General features: G+C 37.3%; 1 protein-coding gene across 4 annotated transcripts in view; it reads left to right on the forward strand.

Moving 5' to 3' along the window:
* The window catches only part of PASD1 (PAS domain containing repressor 1), a 113,762-nt gene that overhangs the window by 37,997 nt on the left and 53,489 nt on the right, over positions 1-22,276 (forward strand). For all 4 annotated transcript variants that reach the window (XM_054676391.2, XM_016944438.3, XM_016944439.3 and 1 more), the window contains exons 2-7: positions 234-288; positions 3,350-3,438; positions 10,359-10,448; positions 19,805-19,904; positions 20,357-20,467; positions 21,798-21,925. In XM_054676391.2, coding sequence (XP_054532366.1) covers positions 261-288; positions 3,350-3,438; positions 10,359-10,448; positions 19,805-19,904; positions 20,357-20,467; positions 21,798-21,925 — 546 coding nt within the window. In that variant the 5' untranslated portion in view covers positions 234-260. The remainder of the gene's footprint in view (positions 1-233; positions 289-3,349; positions 3,439-10,358; positions 10,449-19,804; positions 19,905-20,356; positions 20,468-21,797; positions 21,926-22,276) is intronic.

The raw sequence follows: 22,276 nt of genomic DNA on the forward strand, positions 1-22,276 counted from the left end.
TAATGTTATTATCAAAAATATTCATTGGGGATTATGCAATAAAGCAAGTCTTCAACATCTACATAACATATGAGAGTGTTATTGGTACTTAATGAAAGCCTATCTTTAAAAGAAGTAGACATTCCTTGAGGGAAAAGTGTTACACAATTGAGAATTTTGATTAGTCTTATTGCTTTACTGTGATTCACCATAGACTGATCTCTTAGTAAAATGTTGCTTCACTTTGATTTCAGGAGTCTTCCTATGTCACTGAGTAATGAATGAAGATGAGAGGGAAAAAGAGAAGAGGTATGCATTCATAACTGACTGACATTTCTGTCAAAGCCCTCTCCCTCGTCCTCTGTTCCCGTTTCACATCTAGCAAAATGCTACTTCCTCAGGGAAGCCTGATTCACTCAGACAAATGTGGTTTCTCCAGTGTTTTTTTTCCATAACTCTCAGCTCCAGCTCTATTATAATACTTAGCACATTACCTATTTACCTGACAGCCCTCTTCCTCAAACTGTGTCCTCCATGCCTTGCACAGTGCCTGCCCAGAGCTGACTCTAAGGGTTGTCAAATGACTGACAAGTATACGGTCCCTGATATTTTTAGAAGACAGTTTTTGAGCCTTGGCTTGCCTACAGCTTAAATTCATTTGTGTTTGAGAAGATAAATTAACTTATTTTTCCAGATCAAACTTCTAAAATAAATTCAAGTACACTGATCAAAAAGTTTTTGTCAAAAGTTTGCAGTATGATCTGTGGTATCCAATGGATACATTTGATACATTGTGGAATGGCTAAATCCAGCTAATTGATATATGCATTACCTCACATACTTACCTTTTTCTGATGAGACCACATAAAATCTACTCTCTTAGCAATTCTCAAGTGTACAATATACTGTTATTTACTGTAGTCACCATGATGTGCAATAGAACTCTTGAACTTACTCTAACTGAAATCTTATATCCTTTGTCCAACATCTCCCCACTCCTTCATCTCTTACTTTTGATAAAGGTTCATAGCTAGATTCTGCCTCTATCTTTGCTACCCACTTTATTCTGTTTGTAACAAACAACCATAGGGATCTTGTAAAAACCTAACATGTCACTCTCCTGCTTAAAAGCACTTCATGGGCTGGGCACGCTGGCTCACACCTGTCATCTTGGCACTTTGGGAGGCTGAAGTGGGTGGATCACCTGAGGTCAGGAGTTCAAGACCAGCCTGGCCAACATGGTGAAACCCCGTCTCTACTAAAAATACAAAAAATTAACTGGGTGTGATGGCAGGTACCTGTAGTCCCAGCTACTCGGGAGGCTGAGGCAGGACAATGGCTTGAACCTGGAAGGCGGAGGTTGTAGTGAGCTGAGATTGCGCCACTGCACTCCAGCCTGGGAGACAGAGCAAGACTCCATCTCAAAATAATAATAATAATAAGAAGAACAATAATAATTAAAAGCACTTCATGTTTTACTCAGCATAAAATACCAACTTCTTACCATATACCCTACATGATCTGGCCCTTCCTGTCTCTCAGGCTTCGCTTCCTACTGCTTTAACCCCTGGTCATCCCACTGCAGCCACTCTGGGATCTTGTCATCTCTTTAAATAGGCAAAATGATTTCCTGTTTCATGTTGCACTTACTGTTTCATCTCCCTGAGATGGTTTGGTCCCATGTCTTCACATGGTTGCTTTCTTGTCAATCAAATCTTAGCTCAGATGTTACCTTCCTAATACCTTCCTAGTAAGGCTTTTCTTGATCACCCGATCTTATGAATTATTGTACTTGCAGATACCTGAAACTGTCTGTTCCGTTGTCTATGTGTTGATTATCTGTCTACGCTGCCCCGTCAGTCTGTAAGATACAAAAGAACAGTCACCTTATTTTTCTTGTTTATGCTGTATCCTAAACCTATAAAGCAGAATATGACCCATAGCAGGAGCTCTGTAAACATTCGTTAAATAAATGAATAAAAGAGGTTCAGTTTAACAACAGGTACTGAATCCCTGCCATGACCTAAGTACCATGTTAGACGTTGGGGATATGATGAAGAACTGGATATGATGCACACCTTAGAGAATAAACAAAAACAAGTTCATGGGTAATGGTAAAGTAGAAAAGTCCTTCATGATTTATTTATAAAACACAGTGGTTATCCTTTCTTGGCAATATATGAACTCACCTCTGTTTTTTATTTCTTTGAATGAAGTCTAGGAGATGAAAGTTATGAGATGGAACTGGAAGGCAATGGAGAAATTTCTTCAGAAATTGACTATGGAAGAGTGTCATGGGTTGTTTCTTGAGTTTGAAGAGCTATGCCTAGAATTGAGTTTCCAAGCTGGGACAGTGGTCAGGATCACTGATCCTGAGGCATTTATGCAGTTGGCATGGTTTACTTTTCATGTTACTCCTATTTCACACCCAGTTACACACCCTATTTTCATTCCCTCATCAGTGAGGGCTCTAAAGCTCTCTTTATGCATGGCCTCCCTCTTACCCAACTCTACTCCTAGGAAAGAGTCAGAGACTCATGCCTGTCAAGAAAGCAATAGCCACTGTCAACATTATCCTTGTCATAGGATTTTACATTTTTAATAGAGATCAAAGTTGTATGCTATGGGTCTCATTTTTCTGTGAGGAGAAGGAACTAATGTTTATTGACATGAAGCATTAAAATCACTTGAGATTGGAGGGCTGTGTTAGTGAAGTCCCTTTGCTAGTGAAGTTAGTGGAGTAGGGTGGAGTTGGGGAGGTAGAGAGGAGCACATGTTGACAGCAAAGACTAAGCACAGGAGCAGAAACACACTTCTCTTTGAGGAAACCAGAAAACCCTGAAGAATGTGATAGGACAGATGGGGGAGAGGACAGTACCAGGAGCTTTGAAGAGATAAAAGATAAGGCTTGAAGATATTCCAGTTAAGGAACCTTGCGCAAAGCTTAAATAGATGAAGCTAAAGAGTGGAATTTCATAATTTAGTTAGGACTAGGGAAGGGCTTTGGGAGTCTGGATCTGCTTAGAGCCCCTTGACTTACCTGGCAGATTATGGATACTGGGTTTTGGTAGAATTCAAGAGGAAAAAAAGAACTAGAAGTTGAAAAATCATAAAATTGTTGGACAGGTCATAATGTGTGTGGTAGAAATTGAGTTGGATGATCTTCAAAGTCTTTTTCAATTCCAAACACTTCTGGGTTTATGATCATTTATATACAATTAGTTAGCCAACATCAGATCCTTCATTAGCACTCAGCATTTTCTCATAAGAGTCTTTTCTATAAATTAAGTATAACTTTGAAAAATCTAATACCCATAGCTAATCATTTTAATGTGACACTGTTCTGTACTTTCTTCCTTTTTCTAAAAAGGCAAAGTCAATCCAAAAAGCTCTCAAAGGAAATTAAACTGTATTCCATCATTGCCTACCTATGATTACTTCAACCAAGTGACGCTACAGGTAAGAGGGCTTTTGTTCTTTGATTACTTCATATGTTGAATACATGTAATAGAAGACAAAGAATAGTGTTTGTCAAAGTGTGATTAGGAGATCATATGCATTAGAATCAACCAGGGAGCTTGATAACTTAAATCGTCTGAATCAGACTCTCAAACCTGTTAGGGCCGGGAGTTTGCATTTCTCTCAAGCTCCCTGGATGCTTCCTATGCCAACTGAGTTTTGAGAACCACTGATTTTGAGTGACAACAAACACAAACAAGTCTTCGCATAGGTTAGTGGCAAGTTAAGTGGTTATCTGGTAGACTAGTTCAACATAGATGGTTATACTCTAATGAATTAGCCTTCAAGTAGTTTCTCCCCCCTCAAGAATGTAAGGTGTTTATAGTTTCTATCTCCAAGAAAACTGGTTATTTTCACAAGCCACAAACTGCACTCTGAAGGACCATATTCCTTTGAGTGGGACAGATAGGGATACAGATTTTGCCTTTGTCACTTACTTGCTGTATGTCTTGACTGAATTACCATCTCTGGGCCTTGATTTCTTTCTCTTTAAAATGGGTAAAAATTATCTTTATCTCATTGAGATGATGTGAGAATAAAATAAAGTGAACATGTGTAAAATATATAGTACAGCGTTTGGCAATATTAGACGCCTGGAAATTATCCGTCCAGTCCCTTTTCTCCTTCAGTACTGGCTGACCACCCAGCACTATGACCATTAGTGGTCATAAAGGTGTGTGAGAAAGGCATTGTGTGAGTGAATCTTTTCAAACCTATCCCAATGTTAGGGGCAAAATTCTGACTGTGAATGAATGGAGCCATATTGTAATATTCTACTTCATTTTTCTTCCTTTTAAGAAACAGACTCTCACTTTTTTTTGTGACACAGGGTCTCACTGTGTCATCCAGGTTGGAGTGCAGTTGTATGATTGTGGCTCACTGCAGCCTCAAACTTCTGGACCCAAGCAATTCCCACAACTCAGCCCCCAAAGTAGCTGGGACCAGAGGTGCACACTACTATGTTCAGCTCATTATGTTTCATTACGTCTCACTCTGTCACCCAGGCTGGTCTCCCAAGCTCCTGGGCTCAAGCGATCCACCTTGGCCTCCCAAAGTGCTGGGATTACAGGCGTGAGCCACTGCACCTGACTCTCTCTCAATTTTATTAGAGGTTTTGTTTTAAGGATCCTATACACAAATATCTGCTAAATAGAGGACTTAAAATGTGTTATGTGAAATCCTGTTACCAATTTTATGAGACCAGATGCTTATTTGAAATATTTTAGAAGCTAGACAAGGTATAAATACACCCTAGAGGGATAATTATGTTCACAACTACAGAACATATGGCATTCAACTGGCAGGATCAGAATTTCTTGGGTAATTCCCTTCTTTCCACTTTTTTCCCCTCCATTAGGCTTTAATAACTTCCCTAGAAAAGTCTGTTCTTTATTCATGAAGTTTTTTCTTGAAATAAACAAGCTCAGTCTGGCTAATCAGAGCTGACTTCAACCAGAGAGATGGAAACATCAGGGAATCTGAGAAGAGGGGGACAGTAGAGGGCTCTTTCTCTTCACTTTCCAGTTTCATTACAGCTTTGGCCATTCTTTTGAAGCATGAAAGACAGCGGGGTTTGGAGGGCAAGAGAGCAAGGTGACTTTGTTTCTTATGGCTTGTATTTCAGAGCAGTGACTTAGCTTTGGATGTTTCCTTCCTGTTTGCCATACTGTTGGTCAAACGTAACAGCCTCCTGACATCTGCATAACAACCTACACTGTGCTCTCATGTAGAGTAGCCGATTTCATCCTCATAAGAAGCCTATGATTAACTTAATAATGATGTTGATCCCTTTTACTGCAGGAAAGAGGAGACCAAAGCTGAGAGAGCTTGCACCTTGCCCAAATCCAAGACCTGTTGAGTAGCACAGCCGAGTAGCACACCATGTTTTCTCACTTACACTCCAGCCCATGGGGGTCCAGACTAACTCAGAGCAAACTGTCTCAGTAGAGAATGTGGTAATCAAAATGCCAAAAGCAAGCAGACATACAGAAAATGAGTAGAGAAGCAAAGTGCCTTACCAGATCTGCCTAGACTCTTTTCTGAACCTATGTGTTTGGGAGGTCACTTCAGGCATGTGGCAATTTTGGATGTCATCTTTTGATGTCTAATGGGAAATAGCAAACACCCAGTTTTAAAAGTTTTTACTTAAAATTTTATCTTACAAAAATATATATAACATATAGTAACACTTAAAAAAATAGTACAGGTGACACCGAGCTTAAGAAATAGAGCATTACCAGATCCTTTGAAATCCCTTTGTCGTAATCTTCTTCTTCCACACCACTTCTTCCCTACTATTTCCTGAGTTCTGTATCAATATTTCTTTGCTTTGCTTTGTATTTTTAGGACATGTGTATGCATCTCTAAGTGATATGTTGTTTTCTTTTGCATGATTTTCACCTTTATATAAATGGAATTATATTGTATGTATTCTTCTCTGACTTGATATTTTTGCTCAACCTTTCTTTTTCAATTCATCCATGTTATTGCATGTAACTCTAGTGCATTCATTTTTACTTCTGTATTCTTGTTAGAACATACTACACAATTACTTACCCATTTTGCTGTTGATGGGCACTAGAAATCTGTTTTAGCTCATGCTCCTTAGGAAGTAGAGGCTGAAGCAAAATTTATATGCTCAAGTTTTAGTGGGATATGCAATCTCAGGATAGCGAGGGTGAGGGGAAAAGTAAGGCAGGGAAGAAGGGAACTGAAATATAGGGTAGTTTATTACCAAGCTGGATAGAGCTTCACAAGAACACACAGCGGGTTGTTCAGTCACTCTTAAAACTATGTAAAAGGCACCACACCTTGAAATAGTCTGTATAGGGGAGGAAGGGAAAATACTGTATCTACCAGTTCCTTTCTTTCTCCTGTCATTAGTCAAAAGTCACACCCAGGATGTTAGCAATTCTGTCCTTTGGGTTACCTGGCTTTTCTGGAAACCCAATGGGGTACCCAGATCCCATGCTCCGAGGTGGATGAAGTTACTGCCTTCATGAATCCAGTCCCTTTGGATGGATACTGAAGCACCTAGTGCTGGCGGAGTTAGGAGACTAGGTTGGGACTGCAAAAGCAAAGCTAACGTCCCTGGCTTGATTGAGGGTGGGATGGGGTATGAATCTTGAGGAGGCGCATAAACTGAGTCTGGTATAGCTGTAGGTTTTTGTTATTGTGAGCAGGTTTGGTTTGAACATTTTTGTTCATATATCCTCTTCCATATAAGCAAGAGTGTTTCTAGGTGTATATCTAGGAGTGAGATTGCTGGAGGGTAGGGTGGAGTGGTAGGGTAGCTCCCCTCTACATGAAAATGACAATGCTTTTCAAGTGGCTGTGTTTCACTGTGTATTTTACTGTTCTTTTATATTCTTAGTAGTAGTGGATGAAAGTTCTTATTGCTCCACATCCTTGCTAAGAATTTATTGTCTAATTTTTAAATTTTTGTCAATTGGGTGGGAATGGAATGGCGTCTTGTTTCATTACAAATGACAATGAGCCTCTTTTCACAAATTTTGAGGCCACTTGTGTTTCCTCTTCTATGAGATGCTTGTTTCTAGCCTTTGCTCAGTTTCTTATGGTATTGTTCTTTCTAATTATTCATATGTTGGAGATTTTTAAAATAGATTCTGGAAACGAATCACTTGCTAGTTATGTGTTGCAAAATTCTTGTTCTAGTTTGTAGCTTGCCTTTTCACAATTTAAGGTGACTTTTGACAAATTATTAATTTTAAAGTAATCAAATTTACCAATCAAAGGGTGTTTACTTTCCTGTTTAAAAAATCCTTACCTACCACAAGGTAATAAATATATTCTCTTATATTTTATTTTAAAAGCTTTAACGTTTTATCTATTATATTTAATGTGTTCATACTTTTTGAGTTTTTTTTGTGTATGCCATGAAGGAGAAACATTACGAAGATAAGAGAATATTTTAAACTAGTGATTTCATTCTTTAATGATGATGTGATTGGTTATATTTTTTACTTCTTCCCAAGTCACTTTTTGCAATTTATATGTTTTTAAGACTTGCTTTCAAATTTATTGGCATAAAGTTGTTCATAATATTCTCTTATCTTCATAATGTCTAAAGCTTCTGTAATGATATCCACTTTTCACTCCTAATATTGTTTGTGTTTTTTGCCCCATGATTCATCTTACCAGAGGTTTGTCGATTTTAATGTTCTTTTCAAAGAATTGACTTTTAACATTCTTGATTCTGTCCATTGTGTCATTATTTTTTGTTTTATTAATTTCTGCTCTTATTTTTATTATTTACTTTTTTCTACTTTTTGGGGTTCATTTTTTGTTCTCTAACAATTTTAGATTATTTAATTCATTGATTTGTAACCAATTTTCTTTTCTAATATATACATTTAGGCAAAGATTCCCAAGTGTTGTTTCAGCTGCTTTTCACAGGTCTCAATAAATAGTGTTTAAAAAATTATTCTATTATAAATACTTTGTAATCTCCATTATTACTTATTATTTGGCCTATTTTTTTATTACGGTAAAATGTATATAACACGAATTTACCGTTTAATCACTTTTAAATGTAGAATTCAGTGGCATTAAGTACATTCACATTATTGTGCAACCATCACCACATTCCATTTCCAGCTTTGAAAATCTTGCGTAACTGAAACTCTGTACTCAAACAATAACTCCCCATTCTCACTTTCTCCCAGTTCCTGGTAACCACCTTTCTACTTTCTGCATCTATCAATTTGGCTATCCTAGGAACTTCATATAAATGGAATCATACAGTAATGTCCTTTTGTGACATGTTTCGCTTAGTATAATATCTTCATGTTTCATCCATGTTGTACTATGTGGCAAAATTCTCTTTCCTTTTAAGGCTGAATAATATTTTGTTGTTTGTTACGCATTTTGGTTATACATTCATCTGTTGGACACTTAGATTGTTTACACCTTTTGGCCATTATGAATAATGCTTCTGTGAGCATAGGTGTACACATACCTGTTTGAGTCCCTGCTTTCAGGGTGTTTTTTTTTTTTTTCACTATACACTCAGAAGTGGAAATGCTGAATCACATGATAGTTCTATGTTTAGTTATTTGAGAGACTGCCGTAGAGTTTTCTATAGGAGCTTTGTCATTTTATACTACCATCAATAGTGCATAGGGGTTTCAATTTCTTCATATCTTGTCCCAAAACTATTTGTTTTGTTTTAATCATAGCCCATCCTAATGGGTTTGAGGAGTTCATGACTTTATACAAATAGAGAATCCTGCTTCAATTATTTGGGCTTCCTGAATCTTAAGATTGGTGTATTTTATTACTTCTGGATAGTTTTCCACCTATATCTCACTGAGTATTTCCTCTTCTCTGTTATATTATCTCCTTCAGGAACACTGATCAGACATATGTTGGACTTTCTGATTCTCTTCTCCATGAAATGAATTTATCTTATTTTTCCATTTGTATCTCCTTGTGTTACATTCTGAGTCATTTCCTCAGCTCTTTCCAGCTCAAAAATTTTATTTCTGGCTGTGTTCTAACATGCTATTTAACCTATACATTAAGTTTCTAATTTTGATGACAATATCATCTATAGACATTTTGTTTGATTATGTTTTATATCTCACGAGTCAGTTTTGAGTCTCTTGTTTCTTCATATTTCTAGTGCCCTGTGTTATTTATTTAAGCCTATTAAGCACACTTATTTTGTATTCTGTATCTGATAATTCCAATATGTTATTTTTAAATATGATTATTTTATTATGTCTATTGCCTCTTATTCGTAATGCTTCATCTCTTCCTGTGTTTTATTTTTATTATAAGCTCATATTATTTGTAATTTTATCTACATGAATTCTTTGAACCCTCACTTTAAAATAATTCTCTAGATGTGATTTCGATTTCCTTTTATTAGACATATGGGGTCAGGATCACTTTAAACTAAATATTAGACTTTGGTTGTTGAGGGCCACACAGGTAGTATATGAATTCTAGCTCCAAGTTTGTGTGAAGGTGGGCTTCTGCTTAGTACCTCCTAAAGTTGACTATTTTCTCTTTTCCTACTCTTCCCAGGATGGAGGCTGAGGCAGACATGCACATTCCCTGTCTCCTTTCACTGGATAAGATTTTTCTGTTTTACCTGTTGAAAGTGTCACCCTTTTGGAGACCTGGCTTTGTACTGTGGTCTTTGATTTCACCTCCTACCTTGTACAGGCCTCGGCTTTGCTTTTGTCCCCCAAGCTCTAGGCTATCAGTGTTGGAAGATAGTCTCAAGGCGAATACAGGGTCTAATATTCTCTAATGTCTTAATTCTCACAATCTAGTCATTTCTGATATCAGGTTATTTCCCTTACTTTACCAATAGCTTGGTCCTGTTTTGAAAAATAAGTTTTAATCTATTTTATTCATCATTTTAGATATTCTCTACCAGGAGGCATTTGTCTGGCTATTGAATCCATCATACAGCAGGAAAGTGATGGCAATATCCGTATTTATAAGGAGATGACTAACCTAACCACAAATGAAAGTGTCCTTAAAATATTTTTAACATTTTTGAAATTAAGTGTTCTTAAAGTGAAACAACCTACACATGGAAATGAATCTTCTTAGCTTGCGTTAGAGAATTTCATGTTAATTGGGTGTACATTGAAATTTGTTTAAGTGACACATCATTTGATAAACATTTCATGCTTAAGGTTAAGTAGATTCTGTGTAGGAGGCAGAATAATGGAATTTTAATTAAGTCTGTGCCTACTTTATTGATATTTAAGGACTGGAGTGCATTTCAGTGTGCTATTATAATTATCTATGCATTTAGCAATAAAACTATCATTTTATTATTGTTCCACTATTTAATTACATTATTATTCTCTCGTCATTAGTTATTAGATGGCTTTATGATTACACTGAGCACAGATGGAGTGATCGTTTATGTGGCTGAAAACATCTCTTCTCTTCTTGGACATTTACCAGTAAGTTCTTTCTACTTTTGGGAAAGTGGATCATTCTGGTTTGTTGTTTAGGGGTTCATTATTTATTTTCTTTTTTTATTATACTTTAAGTTTTAGAGTACATGTGCACAACGTGCAGGTTTGTTTCATATGGATACATGTGCCATGTTGGTGTGCTGCACCCATTAACTCTTCATTTAATATTAGGTGTATCTCCTAATGCTATCCCTCCCCCCTCCCCCCACCCCACAACAGGCCCCAGTGTGTGATGTTCCCCTTCCTGTGTCCATGTGTTCTCATTGTTCAATTCCCACCTATGAGTGAGAACATGCGGTGTTTGGTCTTTTGTCCTTGCCATAGTTTGCTGAGAATGATGGTTTCCAGCTTCATCCATGTCCCTACAAAGGACATGAACTCATCCTTTTTTATGGCTGCATAGTATTCCCTGGTGTATATATGCCACATTTTCTTAATCCAGCCTATCATTGTTGGACATTTGGCTTGGTTCCAAGTCTTTGCTATTATGAATAGTGCCGCAATAAACATACGTGTGCGTGTGTCTTTATAGCAGCATGATTTATAATCCTTTGGGTATATACCCAGTAATGGGATGGCTGGGTCAAATAGTATTTCTAGTTCTAGATCCCTGAGGAATCGCCACACTGACTTCCACAATGGTTGAACTAGTTCACAGTCCCACCGACAGTGTAAAAGTGTTCCTATTTCTCCACATCCTCTCCAGCACCTGTCGTTTCCTGACTTTTTAATGATCGCCATTCTAACTGGTGAGAGATGGTATCTCGTTGTGGTTTTGATTTGCATTTCTCTGATGGCCAGTGATGCTGAGCATTTTTTCATGTGTCTTTTGGCTGCATAAATGTCTTCTTTTGAGAAGTGTCTGTTCATATCCTTCGCCCACTTTTTGATGGGGTTGTTTGTTTTTTTCTTGTAAATTTGTTTGAGTTCATTGTAGATTCTGGATATTAGCCCTTTGTCAGATGAGTAGATTGCAAAAATTTTCTCCCGTTCTGTAGGTTGCCTGTTCACTCTGATGGTAGTTTCTTTTGCTGTGCAGAAGCTCTTTAGTTTAATTAGATTCCATTTGTCAATTTTGGCTTTTGTTGCCATTGCCTTTGGTGTTTTAGACATGAAGTCCTAGCCCATGCCTATGTCCTGAATGGTATTGTCTAGGTTTTCTTCTAGGGTTTTTATGGTTTTAGGTCTAACATTTAAGTCTTTAAACCATCTTGAATTAATTTTTGTATAAGGTGTAAGGAAGGGATCCAGTTTCAGCTTTCAACATATGGCTAGCCCGTTTTCCCAGCACCATTTGTTAAATAGAGAATCCTTTCTCCACTTCTTGTTTTTGTCAGGTTTGTCAAAGATCGGATAGTTGTAGATACGTGGCATTATTTCTGAGGGCTCTGTTCTGTTCCATTGGTCTATATCTCTGTTTTGGTACCAGTACCATGCTGTTTTGGTTACTGTAGCCTTGTAGTATAGTTTGAAGTCAGGTAGCGTGATGCCTCCAGCTTTGTTCTTTTGGCTTAGGATTGACTTGGCGATGCGGGCTCTTTTTTGGTTCCATATGAACTTTAAAGTAGTTTTTTCCAATTCTGTGAAGAAAGTCATTGGTAGCTTGATGGGGATGGCATTGAATCTATAACTTACCTTGGACAGTATGGCCATTTTCACGATATTGATTCTTCCTACCCATGAGCATGGAATGTTCTTCCATTTGTTTGTATCCTCTTTTATTTCCTTGAGCAGTGGTTTGTAGTTCTCCTTGAAGAGGTCCTTCACATCCCTTGTAAGTTGGATTCCTAGGTATTTTATTCGCTTTGAAGCAATTGTGAATGGGAGTTCACTCACGATTTGGCTCTCTGTTTGTCTGATATTGGTGTATGAGAATGCTGGTGATTTTTGCACATTGATTTTGTATCCTGAGACTTTGCTGAAATTGCTTATCAGCTTAAGGAGGTTTTGGGGTATTTTCAGAAGCATAAAGCTCATCAGAGAAGATGTTTTCAATGTTGTCAAAATGTGCCCCTGTTTTATTGTCATTTCCATTGGTTTCAGAGTACTATAGATTGGGTGTCTTTGTAAACAACACAAATTTATATTTTATAGTTTTAGAGTCTGAGAAGTCGAAGATTAAGGTGCCAAGAGATTTGGTGTCTAGTGAGGGCCCAATCTCTGCTTCATAGACATTTTTATTCTTACTATAACTTCATATAGTAGAAGAAGCAAGGGAGCTCTTTTTTTTTTTTTTAAGATTGGGTCTCACTCTTGTCACCCAGGCTGGAGTGCAATGGTGCGATCTCGGCTCACTGCAACCTCTGCCTCCTGGGTTCAAGTGATTCTCCTGCCTCAGCCTCCTGAGTAGCAGGGATTATAGGCGCGCATCACCACGCCTGGCTAATTTTTGTATTTTTAATAGAGACGGGGTTTCACCATGTTGGCCAAGCTGGTCTCGAACTCCTGACCTCAAGCGATCCGCCCATCTCGGCCTCCCAAAGTGCTGGGATTAAAAGCGTGAGCCACCATGCCCAGCCTAGGGGTTTCTTTTATAAGGATACTAATCCCATTAATCATCTCCAAAGGCCCCACCTCTTAATGTAATACCATCACATTGACAGTTAGATTATTTCAATATATAAAGTTTTGGGGGACATAAACATTCAGTCTGTAGCAAGGCCTTCATATTCCACTTATACGTGTGTTTGAAGAGGGGTTACCTAGAATACATTTACCAACAACCCTCCCACACAAACTGTCTGCCATTGGCATGGTTGTGTTAACAAAAAGTTTTGGGAGAGGATATGAAGAAATTGAAACCCCTATTCACTGATGGTAGTAGTGTAAAACAATCATATCTCGGTTGTTGTTTTCATTACATATTCCTCATTCCACAGAGTTGTCTCAAGAACTTGACAAACCCTAATCCAGAAATCTATAGTACTCAAATTTGGAACATGGAAATTAATAGAAGCTAGGTTAGATTATCTTGTAGTTAGGTTGGAAGTGGATTAAAAATATGTCACTATTTTAGCCAGGCCAGTTGGCATGTTCTGTGGCCTTCTTGGAAGCTCAGAGTCCTTATACCCTTTTAAAAAAAATTACAGATGCTAGAATCGATCTCTTTTATTTCTCATTCTCTTTCATTTTTTAAAAAAACAGTTTACATTTCCAAATTCAGCTTATATTTGTAGGATACCAAAACAGCTAAATGAAATAGTAGAGATATTTATTGGATTGCACTTTAGTATATTTAAATCATAGAAGGAAAATAGTCTTTTAAAATATATATTAAAAGAAGGAATGTACGAGTATGATCCACTACAGCTTAAATTTTATTATAATGAACACCAGAAAACCAACCAAATTCTTGTGGCATCAGATATTGCTTAAACCAAATTGGTCATTGGCTGAGACTGGTGACTTTTTCTTATTATGTGAAGATTTATCATAGTGATGGTGTTAGTTATGATATGATCTTGCTTCTTTATGTATTTGGTTCAAAGTTTTCCCTATCAAGAAGCTCTTTCACCCTTCAACATTTGAGGTACCACACACACACACGCCCCCCAAAACCACAAGGTCTAGAGAGGTGTCTGGGACATGTGCTTTGAACTGCCAGCCTTAAACAATAGACTTGATTTACCTGAGATCAGTGTACTTAAAAATAAATGTATAACTATTACATTTGTACATAAACATTAAATGGGAATTAAGTTATATATTCCTATAAAACAAGGTTAAAAACGACTACACCTGAGGCATAGTTTCACACTTCCTCATTGAATCCCAACTGTTCTTAATTTTTCAAAACAGGCAATCTTTTTCTCAAGCTTTGATTAAAAATTTCATTTTATAAGTCATCCAACTTATATTATAAAATGGAGACTGAACCATTTCTAGAATGTCTGCATGGCTCCAGGAATCTTCAGTTTCATTACATATCAGGGCACCTCTGTCTATGGAGCAACTCCAAACTAATAGCATGGTGTGATGGAAAGAACTTGGTCTTCGGAATCAAATAATCTAGAGATTAAAATTTAGCTTTGTTTCTCTCTAACTGCCTGACCTTTGGTTTCTCTTCTATAAGTGGGGAAATAATATTACTTAGAGAGTGCTGGGAGATGAATTAGTATAAATAACGTGATTGGCTAAGGCCCATCTGATCAGTGACATTTATACAGAGACCTGAATGGAGTATGTGTGATATGCAGGTAACTGGAGCAAGTGTCTTTCAGACAGAGGAGGAAGCTTATGTAAGAGCCTGAAAGCAGGAAAAGGTACAGCAAAGAGGACAGTGTAACTGGAGTGCTGTGAGCAAAAGGAAAATAGAGATGATAAAGTCAGAGCAGTAACAGGAGAAGTAACATCCCTTTTCCTCTGAGATGGGAGGAAGCCATTGGGGAGGTTGGAGCAGATGAAAGAAATGATCTAACTTAAGTTTTATCAGAATCGCTTTGTCTGTTATGTCAAGAATTGGCTATGAGGGGCAGGCATGGAAGTACAGAGTCCACTTGGAGGGCCATAGATGGTAGTGGTTGGATTAATGTGGCAGTGGAAGCATTTTGTAGGTAAATTAAGTTGTTTTGCTGATGTATTGGAAGAGGGGTGTGACAAAGAGATAAGATGTGTCCAAGTTATGCTGTTACAACACATACCATGAATAAAATGATGCCCATTATCATCATGATCATGGTATTAAACTTTTATCTGAAACCTGCCATCATATTTTCCCAATCATTGATTTCATTGACAGTTTTTTTTTTTCTTTGGAAAAACTCATAGTCATTTGTAGTAGTAAGTTCCAGTCACTGCCCCCTGTTCTTAGCAGCCTGCCCTCCTACTCACCCTACTCTGTCGTTCCCCCTGAAAATAAAATCAAATCTAGGAGTTTACATATATTTATTCTCTTTTGCAGTTCTAAAGCAAATGAAACTTTTAAAACATACACTACGTCTGAAAAAATTCTCAGCATTGAATCTTTAAGAGATTAAAACTTAGCAGGTTTTGAACATAGGTACATGGTTAGTTTGTGATAACTGTGATGAGATTTGCCCTATTTTCCCTGAGAAGCTTACCGCATAGTAGAGATTTAGTAGTGATGAGTCTCATTTGATTTGAGATGCTGCCTAAATCTCCTGCAGAGGATCTTATCCTTCCCTGTGCCCTACACAGTTGAATAGTTTTCTAATGCATGTATAATATGAGTGTCTTTGGCAGGAAAAAAGATGCTTCTTGCCTAGATTCTCAGTAAATGTCATGAAGTCCTCAGTAAATTTCTTAATTCTTTCTTTTTTTGATGTGACTGAGACTCACCACACTAATATTTGTGTGACAACTAATAGATATTTGCAAACTTGGCTTTTGAAAAACCACCTTAGTTTTTCGCTGGTGTTTATCCTTGCTTCATTAAGCTCTAAGTACCTTGATCTTTCTACCTTGTGTAATAAGAAGAGCAAATGCTAAAAATTTACAAAAATAACATGAGGTCGATCATGCTTTCAGGTCTCCTCCCTTTTTCTAACTAAGGAACAAGGCCACTGGAACAGATCCAGTGTTTCAATTAGCGGTTAATTATAAGGCTTATTGTCACTATTCCTATCCCTAGAGAGGCAATAAGAAACTCATTACCACTAGTCACATCCAAGAGAATGTAGACTATCAAAAGATAGCTCACTTTGAACTCTTTTAAGTGACAATGCTATCTTCATTTTTCAACTAATGAAAGAACTTACGAGACATAGCACTTTGTACCTCTTGTTAGGGTATTATTTTATACTCTACATCATAATTGATTGTGCATATTTAATCTGCCCTATTAGACTATGTGCTCATTGGAATTCGTTGTCAGGTTCATCTTTTGTAACCCTTATAAGAAATAAGTATAAAATCTTATTCAGTGAATTACTTCATGTAGAATGTCCAAAATACAGGAACTGGTCCAGTAGCAAATTTTCTGTTCCTGATGCAAACTGGACTTGAGGCAGCTATGGTGTAGTAGAAGGAACAATAGACATGGAATTGGATGGAGCTTTCATGTCAATTTCATTTCTGCATTTCTGAACTCTCAACAATTGGAGAAGCCTTAATTTGCTGATGAATAAAACAAGGGATAATTCTTACTCTCCCAGGGGATTAAGTGAGCTTGTATATGTGAACATACCTAGAACAGTGACTGGCATGGAGCAATTGTTTATCGTGTGTTAGATGAGTGAATGAATGAGTGGTCTCCACAGAGGTAACCCAGTTTGGCATCTAAAGTCTATTTTATAACTAAACCAACAAAAGTGTTTTTATTGAAAAAGTTAAATTTAGTGAAAAAAATCTACATTTCTTTTGGGAAGTCATTATTTTACTGTGTGACTTCCACTGTCAAGATGTATTGCCTGTTAATTCCATAATGTTTTGTTTGCTAGATTAAGGTAATATTTCTATCCTTAATCAAGCCAAGCTTGATTGAGACAGCATCTGTCTGCTAATTTGATCATTGACCAGTTCATAGGCTGGCTTCTACAAATGGGCCATAAAGATATATTTCTAAATAGTGACTGTAGATTATTAATGCTAATCAGTTAAAAATCATTGGAATTTGTGGTTCATCACACAAAGCCATTATTCAGCTACAAGAAATACTTTATTACTTTGTTGCTATCACATTAAAGGCTCATTACTTCTATATCTGATATTCAATTTATCCATGTCTCACCGTATTTCAGCTACATGATACGGTATTATTCATTCATTCAACCAATATTTACTGAGTGCTTACCAGTGCCAAGCTCTGTTCTAGGTGTTGAAGATATAGCAATGAATAAGACAGGCAAGGTCTCTGTTATACTGCAATTTACATTTTAATGGGGAAGGTAGATAATAAACAGATAACAAAAAAGGCAATAAGAGAATGTCAAGGAGTTGGTGCTATGTAAAATACTTTTGAGTAAAGACCTGTATTAAGTGAGAGAGAAAGCCATTGCAAATATTGGGGAACGAGTGCTTCACATTTCAGGAGGAGTTAGTTTAAGGGCTCTGAGATGAGTATTTGCTCTCATTGTGTTTGGATGTGAATGAGGAGTTAGGTGTACCTGGAGTGCAGTGAGAGAGAGAGAGAGAGAAAGCAGATAAGGTCAATAGCAGCAAGGAACCAGAATATAGAGTGGTGAAAGCCCTTATAAAGACTTTGGCTTTTATTCAGAATGACTTGGATAATCAGTAGAAAATTTGGAGTGAGCATAGGAATAGCATGATGTGGCTCATGTTTGGAAAGAATCATGCTGGCTGTTCTATAGAGAATGGAGTGGTGGCAGGGGCATGGCAAGAATAGATGCAGGGAGAGCAGTTACGGCTACTGCAGTAATCCAAACTGGAAATGAGACTTGGACCAAGTGGCGAAAAGTGAACTGAGTCTGTATGTGTTTTGAAAATTGATCCATTAGAGATTGCTGATGGACTGGATATTGAGTTTGAGAGATAAAAGGCAAGTCAAGGACAAGTAAATGGGTAAATGGTGGTTGCCATTACTGATATTAGGAAGACCGAGGGAGGAACATATTTTGTCAAAGAAAAGATCAGTTCTTTTTGGATATCTTAAAGTTGAAATCCGATTAGGCATCCAAGTTGAGTTATCACGGGGGCAAGAGACGACTATCTGTGAGTCATTAACAGATAGGTGGTATTTAATGAGATGAAAGTGGAAGAGACCACGTAGGGAAATAGGCCTAATGACTATAAGCCCTGGCACTCTGATGCCTAGTATTCAGGAAGCAAGACTAAGATCTAGCAAATTGTGAAGGAGTAGCCTTTGAGGTAGAAGTATATCCTCATGTGTGTGGTGTCCTGGAAGTCAAGTAAATGTATCAAGGGAAAAGGAAGGATCAATTGCATCAAATGCTGAGATGCTTGGTAAGATTAGGGCTGAGAAGTGATGATTTGATTCGGCAATATGGAGGGCATTAGTGACCTTGACAAAAGCAGTTTCAGTGGAGTGGAGTGGTTAGATATAAACTTCATTAGTGTGGTTTCAAGAAAGAGCGAGAAGTGAAGAAAGGGGAGGTAACAAGTGTCGTTTCATTTCAGGAATTTTTGTTCCAAAGTGGACCAGATAAGCAGAGTTATAATTGAAGTGAGAGGCGGTAATGTAAAGGAAGGTTATGCATGTTTCGAATTTTGTGTTGTTTTTGTTTTCCTGATTATTTTTAAAATTTCTTATTGATGTATAAATTTGTACATAACTCCAGATAAGTAGAATTATAATTGAAGGGAGAGGCGGTAATGTAAAGGAAGGTTATGCATTTTTAGAATTTTGTGTTGTTGTTTTTGTTTTCCTGATTATTTTTAAAGTTTCTTATTGATATGTAATATTTGTACATATGTATGGCGTACATGTGATATTTCAATACATGCACAGAGTGTGTAATGACCAAATAGATGACAGATATCATAGCATGTATAGTACAGCATTTTGTATGCTTATGGGAACACCCAGTTGAGAGGGAAAGAAAACTTGATGTGTGGGGTAGGGTGAGACTTTCTAGAACAATGTCTTTTCATAGTCTACAGAAAAATGGGATGCAGTGCACAGGTGAAGGAGTGAAATTCAGGTAGGAGCTTATTCATTGGAAGAGGAGGGAAAGCAGGTCTCTAGGCACAGGAACAGATAGGTTGGTAGATTTGGTGTCAGATGTTGACATTTCCCATTTTTTTTTTCACTGAAACTAGAAATTAGGTCAGCTGAAAATGAAGGAAGGCTCGGGGGTCGGAGGTTTGAAGGAGGAAAAAGAGTAGGGGAGCAAATTGTCTAAATAAATGATTTTTGGGCAGACTTGAATACTTATTTCAAATAATATACTACTTAGTTGTGGGTTTTTCTTCATTTACATTCAATTGCTTGGGTGAAGGTGTAGATAAATGAAAGGTTGGAAGTAACTAGAGTCGAAATTTTCCCAGGCAAATATGGTAGAGGGAAAGAGCACATAGGAATGATTACACTGACTATGGAATCTGGGCTGGATAGGGAAAGATGTGATGATTTGAGGAAGATAATGCACAGTAAAAATGTGATAGGAATGGATTAGAGGTCTCCGTGGATGGAATCATTGTTGGAGAGCTGGTACATACAAGAGGGGTACTTGTGTGAGTGCACTGGGAAGGTAGGAGGTGGTGCTCATAAAGTAGGATAATGGGAATTGTATTTTTTAGAGGTACAACAGGTGTAACTGTACATGGCTGAGGTGGGGCAGAGCATAAGCTCACTGGAGGTAAGGAGATAGAGGAACTGAACAGTATTAAGACAGATAAAAAAGTTTACTCTCTCCCTCTTCCCCTCCTTTTTCCCTTCACCTCCTCCTCTCCTCTCCTGCCAGGCTGAGATTGTGGGCAAAAAATTATTAAGCCTTCTGCCTGATGAAGAGAAAGATGAAGTCTACCAAAAGATTATTCTCAAATTTCCTTTACTAAACTCAGGTATGTATATTTTTAAAAGTAGTAAATTCTTAGGTTTTAAGGGACAAGTAACAATCGCTCAATGGATTAATTTCTAAAAAGATATTAGAGCATATACGGCTGTTGATCATATATTAATTTACTTTTATATAATATTACAAACTCTATTTCTAGTGTTAAAAAAATCTCTCCTCCATTAAATCTTATTCTTCACCACAGACCCTGAGTATTGTAGCATTTGTACAATTGCATTAGTGCTATATAAATAATGGACCATTGTATATAGTGTTCTAGCTGGTGCCCTACTCTACTGATACAACATAGCTAGCTATGTAAGTGCTAATGTTCGTGGAAAGAAAATGATATTTTTGTAAAATCTAATCGAAGTAAGACATTGGTCATATGAAATAATCCAGTAGAATATGGTAAAGTACAAATGTAGACTTGTTTTGTATTTGTTCTCTTTTTATTAGAAAGACATATTGAATTTTGCTGTCATTTAAAAAGAGGAAATGTCGAACATGGTGATAGTTCTGCTTACGAAAACGTGAAATTTATTGTGAATGTAAGAGATATTTGTAATGGTAAGCAATTCTGTTTATCTTATCTATATGACATTTATGAGTCATGTAGCCTCACATTACTAACATAAATGCTCTTCTGCTTGGTACTTGCAGACTGTCTGATATCCCTATGGCCACAGTTTCTGACTACTCACATTAATTAGACTTTTAAAAATTAACAGTGAAATTTACAAGGTGGGGGACACTGAGTTGTTAAGGATGGCTCTTTCTTTTTATAAAACAAGGAAATGATTGCAAAAATATAACAAAAGAAGTTTAATGCATATCCAAGCTTAAAATAAAGGGGATTCTGTGGGTCTATGTGTACCAGAAATTAAAGTTTAAAGCAGTATGACAGTGGTAAGAAGAAGCTGATTTTGTGGTGGCCTCGGTGGATTTTAAGTCATGCATAGGCTCCATCGGCTGGGGTCGGGAATTCTAACACCCAGTCAAGCACCAGTATATAAAACCTAGAGATCAATAAAGTGATCAATAAAGTTCTGTCCATTGACCCAGAGGAATAGTGAGTAGGTTTATCATCTCTCTGGGAATTTGAATGGACAAAATGTGCCATTTACAAGAAACCAAAACCCAAATTTTTGTCGCGTGTGGATATAGGGTCCATTTTACAAATTTTGAGGTTTCAGAAACTGCAAGCTGAGAAATTAACATAAATTAATTAATATTAACTGGTTTGGAGCCATTAAAATATCTGGGACTTGAATCAGAGGTAAATAGCCCAAATAGCTAACAAATATATGAAAAGATACTCCAACTCACTAATAAGCAAAGAATGAAACATTTAAAAACCAGTGACATTAGCACTCTACACCCATCAGAATGGGAAAAATTAGAAGTTTGAATAGTACCAAATATTGATGAACATGTGAGAAATGAATAAATAAATAAATGAAATTAACTCACGCAAAAGGTGGCTGATATATTTGTCATGATTCTTGGAAATTAAAAGTCATACCTTTTGAAAAAATCTTACTTGACTCTGTGTGCACAGATTACACACACACACACACACTCCCACACACTCTACCCGTATGGTCTGTATAAAAGAGAGGAGCCACATCTCTTTTGGAGACTAAAATATCCATCCACAGGGTAATAACGGAAGACTGAAAACCAACCTTAACTCTCAATATTTGATTCTCAGTAATAAATTCTTTATGTTTTGATGGGGAGGGTGGCTGAAAAGGAAAGAAGACAGGAAAAATCCCATGGCTCAGAATTTTGAAAATTGTCAATGGGTTAGCAAACAGCACATGGATGTGTCAGGTATTTGTCTTCTTGTTTAACTGGTCCACCTTTCTGTTTTCACATGTGTGTCTATCTTCCTTAGAGTTTCCTGTGGTCTTTAGTGGCTTGTTTTCCAGCCACCTCTGTGCTGACTTTGCTGCATGTGTTCCTCAGGAGGATCGGCTTTATCTTGTGGGAAATGTTTGTATTCTCAGGACTCAGCTCCTGCAGGTGGGTATACTGTGTTTGTGCTTCCCCCGCTGTGGCGATGTGGGCTTCCTTTGAAGGGTCACTTCCCCTTTGGTCTGTCAGCCACTGGACAACATTGCTAAATTACTCAGTGTGTGCAGAGGGTTGTGCTGGGATATGTAAATAAGGAAAATTAGCTCCTATGTTTCAGAAGGTGAACATCTCAGTGAAAATTTAGACACACTCGAAAGAGATGCACAATCATTTACAAGTAGTCTTGACATAATATAAAATATTATAAAATGTAGGTGCTGGGGACTGGAACACATGAAGAGAAATGAGCATTTTGGCAGGTAGATGAAGGAAGGCTTCTGATACTACGTGAGTTTTGAG

Source organism: Pan troglodytes, chromosome X (assembly GCF_028858775.2).
Source record: "Pan troglodytes isolate AG18354 chromosome X, NHGRI_mPanTro3-v2.0_pri, whole genome shotgun sequence".
Taxonomy (NCBI): domain Eukaryota; kingdom Metazoa; phylum Chordata; class Mammalia; order Primates; family Hominidae; genus Pan; species Pan troglodytes.